We start from the raw sequence: 15,748 nt of genomic DNA, 5'->3' as shown, positions 1-15,748 counted from the left end.
TACTGTTTTTAACACTGGCGTTTTGGAGAGGGTGCAAAGGGGTGCATTTTTGTTTGGACAAATTTTTGCTTCTTTGGCTGTTTTTATTGCTTTCTCCTTTTTGATGATTGATTGCTTTACATTGTAGTTTAAACTTGCTAGTTGCCTTGCCCTTCCTTTTCAGGAATAAGAAAGGAGTATTAAATCTTCAAAATAATTTCATACCAGAGCAGATACAGATCAAGGAATGAACTTGGGCTTTGGGTGATAGGAGTACAGAACATAATCTGGAACCAATAGGGAGATGGATCTGAAACCCAGTCCTAGGATCCCTGTTGAAAACTGTGGCTGTGAAAAGTTTGGAAACGACCTTCAGAGTAGATGGATCAACACAACCACTGAAACAGAACAGCCAGCTTTTGAGTTGGTGCTCAAAGCACCTTCTATAAGTCTTGTGGCTAGGCTGGTCCTGCTCTAGTTATGGCTTAAAAACAAATAGGAGTGGAGTAGTAGTGGACTTAGTGCTGGGCAAAGGTCTGTACAACTCTAGGACCACGCGGGAAGCCTCATTGGGGCTCCCAACGTGGTCAAACTGTGCTTCTGGTTTTCCGGAAGTCTTAGAAGGCTTCTACAGTCAGTCTCACAGTTGTGCAAGCTTTGTTGCGCTCAGACGTATGGGGTGGCTTTGCACACAAGGGGCATCTCATGGGGGGGTGACATCATTGACCTTTGCCCCATGTCATGAATATGTACAGTTTAGGCCTAGTAGCATTGCAAAGCCTGAACCACAGTAACCCAATGAAGCAATCAAGACACACTCACATGTTTAGGGTTCATGAAGGGAGCAAAGCAGGCTGGCAAGCTTCAGGGAGAGAGAGCTCACACACGGGAGTTGCACTCACACACACAGCCAGCCTCCTCACCTTCTTTTATTAACCTCCTTCTCCGCCCAGTACAAAGTCCAGTAGGTAAACACTGTAAGTTCCACTCTAGCCTAGTCCAAGGGTCAGTCGGTGAACAATGCAAGTTCCTCAAGGGATTTGGCACTTTGTGGATTCAGCCTGTTTACTCAGTCTGCTTCCGAGCTCAGGCATCATCCAGTCTGCTTCCTGACTCAGACCTCACCCCGTGTGCCTCATGACCCGGGCGTCACCCTGGAGTGTGCCCCGAGGGGGTGAGTGTGCTCACTGGCCTTTGTCACATAAGCACAAAGGGTAAGGTCCGGGTAAGGTCCCCTGATTATTTCCTTCATCCCCCCTTTTTTTGTTTTAGTTTTTTGGGGGAAGGGTAGTACCCCTGTAGTACTCAATTCTTGTGTACTTGTGTATTAGTACTTGTGTAGCAAGTCTAAGCCTTGTGAAAGAGGCTGAGTGAAAGAGTACCAGGCTGATGTTTTGGGGTCAGCAAACGCATTGTCAGACACAATGAGGGGATACATTGAATAAAACAACAGATAATGATTAGAATAACTATCCCCAAAAATCCCATACCCAAAAGTCTGTCTAAGCCATGCAAAGTTTGGTAGCCATTCTGTAAGCCAATTCCAAAATCCACTAAAGTTTACATCTTGTTGTATTTGTGCAATTGTCTAGAGTTGTCCACCTCCAGTGCTGGGATTACTACTAGGGAGGCTGCCAGTGAAACATACTCAGCTTTGCTTAACAATTTTACATTTGAATCACAATCATTGTGGAATGTTAGAGTGTCAGCGCCTTCAGATCTCCCCAGGTTATGGGATGAGCTTCCTGTCTCAATCTTTTGGCTGGCCGTCTGTTCCTTGGCTGCTCCTGTAGTCCCAGCTGGACTCATCTGGATATTGGGGATCGGATTCTCCAGGCCTTGGTGCCTAAAGCGTTCCTGTGGGAGTAAGCACAACAGCATAGCCTCGCCCCCAAGTTACCAATGGGGCTGGGTAATGGTTTCCTGACTCCTTCATGTCTTTCATTAGGAGTAAACCTTTCTGCATTTAATGTTAAAAAATTTAAAGTTTATAATAATAAAGTATAGAGTATTTCCTGAATATGTATTAGCCCAAATAAACAATGTCTCATATCCCCCTTTTTTTGTTTAAATAAAAAGGTTTTAATAGATTGTGTTTGCACTTGTGAAAAAGGGATGGAAAATTGTTTACCATCTTCCAGGACTGATGAAAGCTATTCCCAGACTGATGAATAGCTGACTAGCTATTGGATCAGAGAACAGGGAGGGAGTTCACTGATGAAATAGGGAGGCTCCTGAGAGTCTGATCAGCTTTTGTCATTTCCTTCAGATAAGAACCTTGAAAGGGGGTTGTGACTATGAACGTGGGCTGCAAAATAAGGTTGGGTCCGGTTTTGAAGCAAATTCTGCATGTTCCTTCCATCTTTGGTGTTGGGGGTGTGTGTGAAAAGAAAACACATTGGTTTAGAGTACTTCTACATGTTTTTAAAGCAGATAGCAAAAAAAAATCATGGTACCAAAAATGATACTAAGCTCAAAAATAATAAAAGAAGATGTTGCAATAATTATCAGACCTGTCACAAAAGGAAAGTCTACAACTTCTTTCATACTGCACACACATACAACAAACATATAGAGCATTATAGTATCTGTATGGGGATAAGCAGTGAATGTAAATAAATTTATATAAGTTTGTCATTACAATCCTACTATAAAAAGAAATACTTCATTAGTATTAAAAATACAGATATAGGATCACTGCTTAGCTCCTGTAAAGGAAATTGAAATTAAGTAAATTTGTCCTCTGGAGGACATGTCCTTTGGAGGACAAATGCTTTTTTTTTCTTTCTCTGTCCTTACTTGCTACTGAAACAAAAAGTTGCTATATCAAGCAAAATAAAATGTATATATATGTCCTGTAAAAGAAACAAGGTTTAGTAATCTTTAGTCCTTCTCTTGAGAGCAAATGTTTTCTTTTCCTGTCCTTTCTTGCTGCTGAAACAAAAAGGGTTAAAACAAAAGATTGCTGATATTTTGCACTCTGCGCATACTCTGTGGCACGAAGGTTAGGAGGGTTCCTTCTGCTTTTCTTTTCCTTAGGAACCATGCACTGTCTTCTTGCATTGCATACTTGAGAAACCTAGAAAGTTTTAAGGAAACATTAAGTTATTGTTCAAACTTCTGTTGCTGGTTCCAGTGGCAGGGAGTTCCAGTGGCCAGTAGGATCTATTAACTTAGCATCAAAGAAACAAAAATGTTATTAAGACCTCTTAATAGGTTTTAAAATGCATGGAACACACACATGGTTCAGTTCTTGCTCCAACAGGATCATGTCTTCTGATAAGAAGTGGAGAATTCCCACAAATGAAGGTTTTCATTTTTTGGTAAAAGGCAATTTAATTTTTACTACAGCCTTGCCTTGGAGCCTCACTGCTCTTTCTGGCCCCTTTCAAATGAGAGCAGTGATAGCCTTCTGATAAGATAACACATTCCTGGATGGGTTGGCTGACTGACAAAGCCATTCAAGAATGTATACCTGAGTTTCTGTTTTAAGGCTACAAAGGTGGGGGTATGGGTCAGAGAGTAGAATTACTAGCTACAAAAGATGGGAACTGATCTCCAAATTGGTGTCTCATGAGTTGTTGTATTTCTTGTAGGGAATTATGAGCTTCTGGAGAGAGGGTGATTTGCTTTGCTGGGTCTTGGCCCTCTTTAAGGTGGTCAAATACTAGCTTTAACAGCTGTGTTTGAAGCTTAAAATACATACCTAATGAATATGTCCCAGTAACTGCTGCAATTGTACTAAAGTCAGGCATTGGGAGATTTTTAATTCTGGGGTTGCAGGCGCAGCATAAGTTGTTAATACTTTATGCCCTAGATACAAATAAGGAACTTGTTGCTGTACTTTTTCTGGTGCTATGTGAAGACCAAACTGTTGTAGAATTTGAGAGAGGTCTTGCAGGAGAGAAGAATTTAATTAGGGACCTGCTATCAATATATCATTCCATACAATGATATAGGTACTATGAGTTCTGGATATTTATTAATCAATATGGAATGGGTTAAAGTGGAATGGGATAGTGGGTTAAAGGTTTTTACCTGGATCCACATGGCACTTTGTTGGGAGGTCTTCTCCCCTCCTACCTATCCTCACAACAACCCTGTGAGATAGGTGAGGCTGAGAGAAAGTGACTAGGGGAGATTTGAATCTGAATCTTCCAGGTTTAAGTCTACTTCCCAAACTATCCTGGCTCTCTTTGAAAATGACTGTTTTTTCTTTCTTTCTTTTATATTTAAAGCGCTCTTTTTTGGCTTTAGAATTTTGTTGTAGAGCAGCATCGAGTAGGCTGTAGAGCAGGCTGACCTTTGGACCTTGAGTACCTACATTCTGACTTGTTCTGATTGTCTGCAGCAAGTTTTAACTTTAACTCTTCAGCTGCCTTGGGGGAATTCAAAGCTTCTTTTAATTGCTTAACAGGATTAACTGGGCACTGAGCTTCCCATTGAGGGTTAAATGGAGACTCTGGCCAATATCCTGCTTGCAGAATGAAGGGTTTGGATGGAACCTTCTCTTTTACTATGAATGATGCTACCTTGGAATTTTCTACTTGGTTAATGATTGCCTGCTGGAGGAGTTTTGCAGAATCCACATATGGTCCTGCAGCTTCCTGCCCGACTGTTGCAAAAGACTTTCCAGGCTTGCCTGTTGCCAGAACCTTTTGCAACGCCTGCAGGGCACAATTAGCTGTCTCATTCAGATTTGGGTTTCCTAATTGCACTTGCCTGCCTGTCTCATTCAGAAACTGATCTACTCGGATGACCTGTCCCTGTGTGTTCTGGCCAGCCACTGCAGGGCAGATCATTGAAAGCTCAGGATATTCTTCTGCTTTTAAATCTCCTGATTTCATGTCCTCTCTGACCATGCCTTCCATGACTGAAGCCTGCCTGTGAGGGGTAGTTTCTGACTGTTCTTTCTTTTCTAGAGGAGCTGGTGCAGAGGGGGGAGAAACACAAGCTGGTGGGGGGAGATTTTCCTTAGGATGGGGATTGCTTTCTTTAGGAGGGGGATTGCTTATTTTTTCCTCCTGTTCCTGTAACTCTGGCTGCTGAGCGCAGTGTCTAATGGCATCAAAGCAGAGGTGCCACATTTGAAGGACTGGAATAGGGGCTCGGGGTTCTGCATGTAAAGTCCACCCAATTTGGTCCCAGTCTTCCATCTTAAATGTGCCTCCTTCGGGATACCAGGGGCATTGTTCCCCGATGGTATGAACTAACTCTGTGACCTCCTGTGAGGGAACAGAGTGCTGAGCCTTTTGAAGGAGGAATTGCAAATCATTGCAATGCTGAGCTTGAGCAGCTGACAGAGAAGCCCCCATACTCACCGGGATCCTGAGGAGAATGCGAGGACGCGTCTGTAACCCTTGCTGGGCGTGGTGAGCTGGTTCTCAGGCTGTCTCCTGTCCCTGTTCTAACAATTGTTGCAATGAATGCGAAGCAACCAGAAGACAAAGTCAGGTTGCTTGATGTAGGAAGGAGCAAAGCATCTTGTCTGCTATCCCTGGCTGTTCTAGGGGGTCCCTGTTCGGGCGCCAGATGAAGCAATGAAGCAATCAAGACACACTCACATGTTTAGGGTTCATGAAGGGAGCAAAGCAGGCTGGCAAGCTTCAGGGAGAGAGAGCTCACACACGGGAGTTGCACTCACACACACAGCCAGCCTCCTCACCTTCTTTTATTAACCTCCTTCTCCGCCCAGTACAAAGTCCAGTAGGTAAACACTGTAAGTTCCACTCTAGCCTAGTCCAAGGGTCAGTTGGTGAACAATGCAAGTTCCTCAAGGGATTTGGCACTTTGTGGATTCAGCCTGTTTACTCAGTCTGCTTCCGAGCTCAGGCATCACCCAGTCTGCTTCCTGGCTCAGACCTCATCCCGTGTGCCTCATGACCCGGGCGTCACCCTGGAGTGTGCCCCGGGGGGAGGGGTGAGTGTGCTCACTGGCCTTTGTCACATAAGCACAAAGGGTAAGGTTTGGGTAAGGTCCCCTGATTATTTCCTTCAACCCAGTAACACAGAAGGGGCTTGCAAGGGGCTTGCAGTCCTAGCTGCCAGGATTTACAATTCAATGGAAGGTGATAATGTAGCACCTAGGCAACCAGAAAGACGCCCATCAAGGATGGAATGCAGATGCAGATCTCCAGGGGGGAGGGAAGAGCTGAGAGGGCGAACTTCCAGCCCCACTTCCAGAGGACAAGGTCTTTGTTCCTTGTCTCTGAGTGAGAGAGGTGGTGGGTGCACATCCTGCCCCACTAGGACCATGTGGCCTCTTAGATAACTGAGGATCTACAAAAGAAGCTGACCCAGGTGAGAGTCAGAGATTAATAGAGTTAGCCAGTTAGCTTTGTTGTTTTATGCTGATATGTTTCCTAGAAGTTTTATGCCTCTAGCATTTGCTGCCTTTTGTAACTTTTTGTAACCCTATGTATTTAATAAAGTAGAAAATCTTTTTACCATGTTGGTTCATTGTCTGTTGGGGACAAAGGTTCAGAATCCTGCCTAGCCGTTCAGCAAGCTACCAAAAATCCTCATTGTGGACTAGTAACTTGAGGACTGAGACTTTAAGTAAAGAAAGTGCTCAGTGCCTACAAGGGATATAGTTTAAAGGGTCTCGGGTTCCCTGGACTGAGGCACTGGCTCTTACAGGGTGGTGGCAGTTCTACTGAACAGGGATCTTTGAGGGCTCTAGGGTTCAGAACCAACAACTCTGAGCACCCCAAAACCCTGGCAGTGAGACCAAGGGTACGACACCCCAGAAGCAGGGTGGGGTAAGTCTGCCACTGCTCAGGTTTTAAAAAGATGTTAACAGTTTATAGTACTGCCTAAAGTGATTTGTTTTGGCTTTCATGAAGGATAATCCTGCCAAAAAATGGAAGGAGTTAGTTCTCATGTAACTCTGTCTTGATTTGGGTAAACTGAACAAATTAGAATTGGCAATTCAAGTTCTAGCGATCAATAAAAATTCCAAACTCGGCCCAGAAATGCAACTCCCATGTATACCAAAAGCTTCTGCCAGTCAGAGCATGCACAACTGAATTGTAAAGACCTATCTAGCTATGACCTCCTTTTGTTTTGTGCTTGGGTACAGCTTCCTCAGAAGCAAGAGCTTACTACCAGACTCCTCCCACCTGGGTGGATTTTTCTTAAAGCAAAGCTACTGGGGTTCATGTCTATCTGAAAGTCACTCTGAAAATGTTCAGAGGCATTCCTTTTTGTTGATCCTTTTATATATTATAGAGCTCAGCCCTGGCATTGAGAAGAGGTTCTGGGGTTGAGAGTTTAAGCCCATCAATAAAGCAATAATCATACAGTAGTCACCACTCATAATGCTGGAATGGTTGGGTGTGTCCATTTGCAGCAAAGGGGTGGTATTTGAAGAAGGTGATCATGCTGCAATGAAGCACTAAAAAGCGGGAAAGAATATACTGGTACAGGAAATTTATCTGCCCCATCCCTAATTCTTACATGGCAGTGTGCCAGCCTCTTTTCCTCCCACTCCATGAACTGAAAAAGGAAGTAGCTAATGGAATCGGAGAGGAAGTGGGGGAGGGGGAGAGACAGGTGGGAGGTTAAAGCAGTTCTGAGCATTCTCTTCTCTTCCATACTTTCTCTTCTGCTCTGTCCTCCGCTTCCTGTTCCAAAGCAAGAATTGGGAGGTGGTTAAGAGGGAGCAGTGGGGGCAAGTGGGCAGGTCCAGATGAGTGTTGCCCCCCCCAACCTGCCCCCTGAGACAACTACCTCTGCTGACCATACAAGCAGACCAAACTTGGCTTCTTCTGGGGCGTGTTTTACTTTGGCCACCTTGGGTGGAAAGCTGGGGGAAGCATTAGCCTGGTAAGGACGTCCTGTGCATTGGTGACTCATCTGGCCTCAGCTGGGCACATTTTAGTGTCTCCTCAAACTTGCTCAGCAAGCTGCGCAAAGAGAAGGAAAGGATGGCAGTGGCTGCTCCTTTCCTGCTTGCTGTCGGCCTCCCGCCCCCGTGGCAAGGATGCTGTAGCAGCTCTCAGCAGTCACTGTCTGTTGCAGTATGCAGCTGTCACTGCAGCTCCAGAGACTCAAGGTCAGGCAGATATTCCAGGTAAATAACGAGGCATAGACACGGGAGTGCTCCACCACCAAATGTCCTTTACTTGAAGTATGTACAATATTTACAGTGCAAAGGCAGCTCAGCAAGCAATCAGCAGATAGCACTTTTCTCAATTCTCCGATCACCAACTCCAGCAACGTAGCTTCCCGCAGACACTCCACATAACATCTCCCACACAGCAGCTTGCACACACTGCAATATATACTGGCACTGGCCAATGAGAGGCGGGCTATGATCTGGTGATCGCATGACTCATTGGCTGGTGACATGGTATTGCAGGGTATTGCATCATCCCTGCTGTGCCCTGTTGTATCAGCCAATCCCATGATGCATCAGTGCTACACCATGTATGCAGGCCGAGACATCAGGGCCTAGCCTTGCTCTATCCAGCCTGTAAATTGACTATAGGCCTGGGGCATATATCATAACACTGTCACTGAGTGCAGGCACAGGGGAATGAGTGGCAAGAGCAGTGATATCATTCAGCTGCTGGTCAAAGTAAGGCAAGGCCAACAGAGAGGACAAAGAAATGTTATGATGCTTTGTTCAAATGTATGTTTGAAAAGCAATCCAAACTTGTGCCAACCAAATGTTATGTCATGTTAGGGAGAAGATGTATGTTTAAAGAGTCCAGCATACCCAAAGTAAGTCAAAATGTATGTTTGCTCAGAAGCAGCCTCCTGTCTTTGTTTGGTTGCTCAAGCAGGCCCAGAAAAGCAACTTTGCTCTCTCTTTCTCTCTGAGAGGGTCTGTTTGTGCAAGAGGCTAGGGTAAGCCACTTGTGCTAAATGTTTACTCATGTTTACTTATGCTGAAACATGCATTGGAAAGTTGCTTTTTCTCTGGGACACTGAGAGACCACAGCTCTCTGTGTTCCCCATTTTGAACCACCGAGAGAAGCCCATTGCTGGCAATGAATAAATGTTTGCTCATTTCACCAAGCTTGCTTACCGAGTCTATTTTAAGTTTGATTTCAACTTTGCTTTTCAAGCTCATGTTTGAGCTTGTTTGAAGTTTGCTGAGGACACAACATCAACGCCTTGCAACAAAAGAAGCTGACGACAGAAGCTGTGGTGGCGGCGGCAGGTGCTAGAACTTTCCCGCTTACCCGCCAGCACCTGGGGAGCAAGCAGGGACAGAAGGGTCCTGATTGCTACAGGCCAAAATAAACCTGACTGAGCTTGTATGAAGCCCACATGTTTGTATACGAACAGAGCAAAGTATAAAAGATGGGTCTGTTTTTTAATGAAAAGGAATAGGGGGTGAGTCTCAGATAATGCAATTGGAGATCCTTGCACTGGAAAACAAGGAAACCTCCAATACAAACAACCTCTGAACTGTGTGTCAGTGGAGCTGCCACCTTGCCCATTGCCAACATCCCTCTTCAACATTTTAGCTGGACTCAAAAGACTCATTTTAGCGGGTCTCAAAATGACCTTGAGAAGAAGTCAAGTTTAAATGTGCATGTTGACTGCTTTAAGCTTGATTGAAAGGAAGCATTGCTTAAAATGCTGTAGTTCTTTTTAAATAGTTTATTATGTATGTGCCTTTTTGAAGACTGCAAATTTACTGTGCTGCTTTTGTCTTTGTGCTTGAATATAGGTATCCCTTTGCAGCTAAAGAAGTCCTTGTTGCTCAGCCGAACACTCCTTTAAGCTACCCCATTCAAGGAGCTGAGGTGATGCCTTTACACACAATTATAATTCCAGGTATGTTGGCACCGATAGCTGAGCCACTGCCAGAAGAATGTTTTGGTTTTTTTTAATTGGGGACACTGAGTGAACAATGGAATTCTTTGGCTCTGTTAAGACAGAAGTTGAAATTTGACTACTAGACTTGTTGCTTGCTTTTGCTTTTCTGTGGCAACTTAGGCAGACCTTGGCTTGGCTGCCAGTTTTTCATATATCAGTGTTTCATCTTGAATGAGATCATTCCATGAAGTCTCTGGATTTGATGCCAAGTTCCAGGCACCCTTGCCAGATGCAGAGCCTACAGACTTTATCATTGGCAGACGGAGGCAAGAGAGGGAATGATGAGTGGACCAGTAGCAGTTCAGAGAGAGTCTAAAAGGCGGTGTCCAGGTTCTTTAAAACAACCCTAAATCCACATTAAGGGCGTGATTCTAACTGTGCCCTATGCTGGCACAAGTCCCTTGGGCCGGGCTGGAAAGGTCGCAAATGTGCCGTAAAGCAAGTTTGCGCCTCCATGGGAGAAAGCCAGGCTAGCGCTCTCAGAAGCGCTGGCCAGCAGAGGTCTCCATGCCGGCTCCCTCACAGTTCCTTGCGTTGGCTGGGATGCCCCGACACAAGGGTAAAAAGTAGGCGTGGGGAAGGCGGGGAGGGGGAGGGAGGTGTTCCTGGGCAGAGGGAGGGAGGGCGATGGGCGGCCCATGGGGCAGGTGGGCAGGGAAAGGGAGTTGGGGCTGGGATCTGGCAGTTATGCCGGATCCCAACCTCGGTCCCCATGGAGAATGGAATGGCTTCAAGCTGCTCCGCTCTCCTTTGACTTGTGCCGCCTCAAGAGGTGGTGCAGGTCCAAAGAGACCCATAGGCACCAACAGCCCTTACCCAGGGTAAGGGGAAAGGTTTCCCCTTACCTCTGGCTGAGCTGCTTCTCTCCACAATCCTGCGCTGGATACAGCGTAAATCTTCTGGCTTGCCTGTTCCAGCACAAGTTTGGATTGCGCCCTGAATTGCACACTTTTTCTAATGATTAGTTTCTTACAAACTAGTAGAGAAAATGACTGTCATTTCTCCAGAGCACCAAGATCCTTTCTCTGAAGTAGGTTGCTACTGAGCTCTGACCCAGAACCTGTTTGCAATACCAGCACTCATCTTTTGGCATATGTGAACTAATAGCATACCTTAGCATGTGCAGTGGGCAGGAGGTCTGGTCTAGAGGGTAGAGCCGAAGATAACATCGAAAGGTTGCCAGTTCGAGGCCATTGGCAGCTCTGGGAATGGCGAGACCTTGAAGCAGCTGACAAACTGAGCTGAGTTATTCCACCTGCTCTTTGGTGTGAGTGAAGAAGCGTCTTGACTGCCCTTCAAGTGAGAGATGGAGGAGCTGCTTGTCAGCCAGCGTGGGAGGCAACTGGGGGCCAGAAGTGATACCAGACCAGAAAGATCCATCTGAAATGTTGTGTGGGTCTTGCAAGACAGAACCTTTCTATGATTGTACGTAAAAATCCCCTTGGGGATTTAGAAACAGCCTGCCTATGTGAGGGGGTGCCTGCCTTGAATAAAGTCAGAGGAGTAATCCGATGACCAGAAAGGCAATATATAAATATCCAGTTTATTATTTTTCTCAGAACCAACCTTCACATGGCAGGCAACACTTCCAGATCAGAGGGCAGGGTTCCCAGTTTGGCCCGAGTTCCTGAATTCCATTATATAAGTGAATAATTGATCTCAGAAAGTACTATAGAAATGCTCAGTGTTCCTGTTGTCAGACTCTCCTTCTGAGGAGCTGAGAGTGTAGTATATTATGTGTATTCTATTGTATCAACCTTGTATGGTAGGTTAGGTGGCTTGATACTAGTCCAAGGTCACTCAGAGAGCCACGTGGCTGAGCAGGGACTTGAAACCAAGGCTCTCCCATTTCAGTCCCCCCTGTTCTCTATACCACACTGGCATCTATTAGGTAAGCTGAGAAACTTGGTTGCGGCAGCAGGTTCTTGTGCTCTCATTGAAGGACACAAGGATTAAATTTATATAATTATATAAATAAATATATAAAAATTATATTTCTATAAGGATTATTTAGTTACATTTTCACAATATGTGGGACCATTTGAATTTTCTTCCTTGGGCACCAAAGTATCTTCAGCCATTTTTCTGCTGGGAAAAGGGAGTGAGTGAGATCAGGGAATGCCTATGGAAAGAACTCTTTCCTTCCCCCCCCCCACCTTTTTATTCCTGCCCACCTCCCTTCTTGCCTTCCCAGGTGGGGTAAAAACAAATATGGGGTATGGGAATCCAACCCACGTATTTCTATGAGCATTTGGAAAGCAAAACTTGTGCTTTGTCTTTTGGGGACAATCTCTAAAAGCCAGTGTGACTGCAACAGATTGCCCTGACTTGTAATGCATTCCAATGGCCATTTGAAAGGGACCAATGCAATTGAATTGCATCAATCAGAAGTTTTCTTACATTGAGAAATGGGCTTGTTGGGTTTCTTTTTTTTTTTTAAATAGACAAATGTATTTAGTCACAGCATTGTTCTATGCTTCTTATTACTGTTTTCTGCATGAAGGCTGTCTCTTTCCTTTTGTCCTTGAAGGGCTTGGTTTCCATGGAACATATGAAGCAAGAAAACACCAGGTAACTATAAACTATAACCTTTTAAGAACTGGTTGCAGGTGTGGTGCCTCTCTGTTGCAATCTTCCTGATGTATTCAAGCTTCTTCTTAAGTTTCAGGTCGGTATTCAAAGGCATTCAGAAAGAATGTTCACAGCACAATCCTTGTTCCATTGAGTAAGTTCCATTGAGATCAGTGGAGCTTAATCCCAGGAAAGTATGTATAGGATTGCAGCTTTAGTGCAACCCCCTCCCCCCCCCCCCCCAATGTCTGAACTCAGATCTAGGAGATTGTTCCATGCAACTCTCCCTTTCAAAAATTTCAATATCTAACCCCCTATTCTATATTTTCCCCTGGGGGCTGGGGATAAGAATAGGCCCTCAGTTTGACTGTACTTGTCGTAAGAGGCGACTAAACAGCCACCGTGTAGATGAGAAGGCAGCTCATCCCAAACCTCCACTGCCTTGTGGCTACATCCAGTTATGGAAAAGGCTTCAGGAGTCAACCTCGAGGCAAAATCAGGAGCCAGAGTCCCTGAGGCAGTTCGTGGCTGAACACAGTCACGTCCTGGCAACTCCTGCGACGCCGCTGGAACCAACCGTATTGGCTTCTGCCTTTCCATTGGACCATTTCAGCGACGTGGAGAGGGGGGATTTGCTGCATGGGAAACAGTCTATCCTCCATATCTATGTTACCCAGGCTTCGTGCACTGGAGAGGACACTGTTCCAGAACCACCATTCAGAGCACGATACCATAGTCTTCCAAGACTGAAGGATGCCAACTAACTATTCTATATTAAACTGCAAATACTGAACTTAGGATGCCACTTGGAAAGATGTAGTAGGTAGTTATGACTAAACTTAAAATGCATCCCTGTATTTAAAGGTAACATTTTGGTGGACAGATTGAGTGGCAAATAGAGACTTCCACAGTTTTAATCTCTCTTCTGGCATAATAGGAGACTTTAAACAAGTCAGTCCCTCTCAGTTTTAGAAACAATGGGGGGGGGGGTAATGTCCTATAGGGTTGTTGTAAGGATTACATTGGGAAAATCCACATGAAGCACTTCAAACTCTCAAGAGCTATAGAAATACTGTAACCTATTGCTAGTCTGTGATAACTAAACTGGGGAAGCAAAGGCAAAAGAGTGACCTTGAACTGGCTGTTATAATTGAATGATGATTATTCAGCTGTTCCTTTTTGCTGCCCCCACTGCTGTTTCGAAAGCAGCCACCATCCTCACTGCTGCCACTGCAGTGCTCCTTCAACCCTCCTTGGCCCTGGCCTCACACTTTGCTTTTTGAGCACACAGTGGCAGGCCCTGCAGAGAGGGGTGGAGATATGGTTGGCTAAAGAGTGCCCATCTCCACTCTTTCATTCCAGCCTCTGTTCCCACCCCCTGCCATTTCAAAAGGCAAAGTGGGAGGCCTTGATGGAGGGAGGGAGAGATATGGGGTCTGGTGGCAGCAGGGCCTTTTCCTGCTGACACGTAAGTGTGGTGGCAGCCAGAGGGGACAGTGGCTGCCTCTGCCAATATGCTGCCATGAGGTTGACTGGGACTCATTAGCAGGCAAGCCTTGTACTTCTTTCCTCTTAATTGATAACCATATGCAAGCTGATTTACATGGATGAGGAAGAACTGTTTTGTCCTTAAAGCATTTGCCTTTCCACAAAACTTCTAGGTGATTCTCAAAACATCGCTTGGTGTTCTCAACACCCTTGCAGATGTTTCTGAAGAAGTGGTGCAGGGGCGAGGGGAGAAGAAGCTGACCATTTCTACTTCCAGCACAGAGCTACTAAATCACATCTTGAAACATGTCACATACACCAGCACCAAATATCTAATTGATGCAGTCGATGTGGGTAAGTGGGACTGCTACTGCTGAACTAGTCCTCTAACTTGGGTGCCCTTCAGGGAGAAAGTTGGAATACAAATCCAATAAATAAATAAATAAATAAATAAATAAATAAATAACGTGGGGAGCTTTGTCCTTTAATTGGCCACCTCTGTCTTGTTGAACACCTCTGCCCTGTCTTGTTTGAAATAAACAGGCTCTGCAGAGTGTGCAGGGAGTGCCCTGCTTATTTCAAACAGTATGGCACTGGAGAAGACAACAGCTGAAGGTAAGGGGGAGGGTGGGCTCTGGATCACCACACCTTGCCCACCCAGCTGTTGTCCTAAGCAGCCAGGTGGTAGTGCCAGGGGAGCTGGTAGTGGTGATAGTGGGTGGTGCAATCTTATGTATTTATTTATTTGAGGGAGTGCGTACCAGGGACTTGCAAGCAGGTGAGGCAAAGCCTCCCCTGACATACTTCAGATTCCCCTGTGATCGTGCATCCACTTAGAAACTGGGTGCAGCACAAGTGCAATCATGGGAGAGGCCAGTGGCATACCTGGAGGAGGGCCAGCAGGGCAAATGCCCTGAGTGCCAACCCTCTGGGAGCGCCTCCTCGATCCTCTCCGCTGCCACCCGCTGCATCTTTGACTTGTTGGGTTTTATTATCTATTACATCTGAGTGTAATAGGAGCATTTTTAATTTTTTTTTGAGATATTTATATAAATAGATGTACATGTAGTATTGGATGTGAGATGGATTTAAATGTGTTGTATGATTGTTGTATAAATGTTTTTATGTCTGTGTCTTGAAGCACACTGAAATTTTGTTGTACTTTGTACAATGACAATAAAGTATTTATCTTTATCTTTTTTAACCGACAGCTCCCCCAGCTTCTGTCCCTTTAAAAAAAAAAAACCCTCCTCCCAAAGGAGGAGGGGAGCCCACAGTGATACAACACCGGTATACAGTGATACAGGACTGAGCCACAAGAGTTGAAAACTAACCCTTTCTTTCTGTTGCTTTTCAGTAAACTTTTCAACAAGGACTCATCTTGTTAGTTTTCCTGTGACCATCCGACAGCCAGCAATTCCTAAGCTGTTTGACCCAGGACCAGGTGAGCTTTTGACCCTCAGTCTAGAGCCAATGTGACTTGCTATTACCTCTATTAAGGCAAATGAAGTCTAGAAAGTAGATCTATTTTTCTTTTCACATTTTGCACATCAGTGGCAATCTTAAGGTGTGCACCTGCTGTGGTTTAAACTGCACCTGCTAAAGTTTAAAGTTCTTCTGTTTCAAGCATATCAAAATAAAGACCCTCCTGGCTTTGCAAGTGCAAAATAAAAAACTTTCCCCTTACCAGTTGAAGCCTCTTTTCTTTGTCCTTCTTAGTGTGGGGGGGGGGGGCGCGTTCTGGAGCATTTGTTGTGCTCCAGTTCCATCGGATTGGGACCCTTCCCATGGCCTCACATTCCCCTTTGCCTGGCCTGACCAAAAGGCAAGGCATGTCCGCCTACTCACGAGTAAACATGACCATGTGGCTGTTTGC

General features: G+C 45.1%; 1 protein-coding gene across 1 annotated transcript in view; it reads left to right on the top strand.

The window, feature by feature from the left end:
• Positions 1-15,748, top strand: part of LOC136652334 (beta-1,4 N-acetylgalactosaminyltransferase 2-like) — a 34,828-nt gene that overhangs the window by 10,611 nt on the left and 8,469 nt on the right. Inside the window, exons 3-6 of the mRNA XM_066629269.1 lie at positions 9,665-9,771; positions 12,344-12,384; positions 14,046-14,226; positions 15,230-15,316. Of these exons, the coding sequence (XP_066485366.1) occupies positions 9,665-9,771; positions 12,344-12,384; positions 14,046-14,226; positions 15,230-15,316 (416 nt within the window). The remainder of the gene's footprint in view (positions 1-9,664; positions 9,772-12,343; positions 12,385-14,045; positions 14,227-15,229; positions 15,317-15,748) is intronic.

This window comes from Tiliqua scincoides, chromosome 5 (assembly GCF_035046505.1).
Source record: "Tiliqua scincoides isolate rTilSci1 chromosome 5, rTilSci1.hap2, whole genome shotgun sequence".
NCBI classification, from domain to species: domain Eukaryota; kingdom Metazoa; phylum Chordata; class Lepidosauria; order Squamata; family Scincidae; genus Tiliqua; species Tiliqua scincoides.
This window is presented reverse-complemented; position numbering and strand designations above follow the sequence as displayed.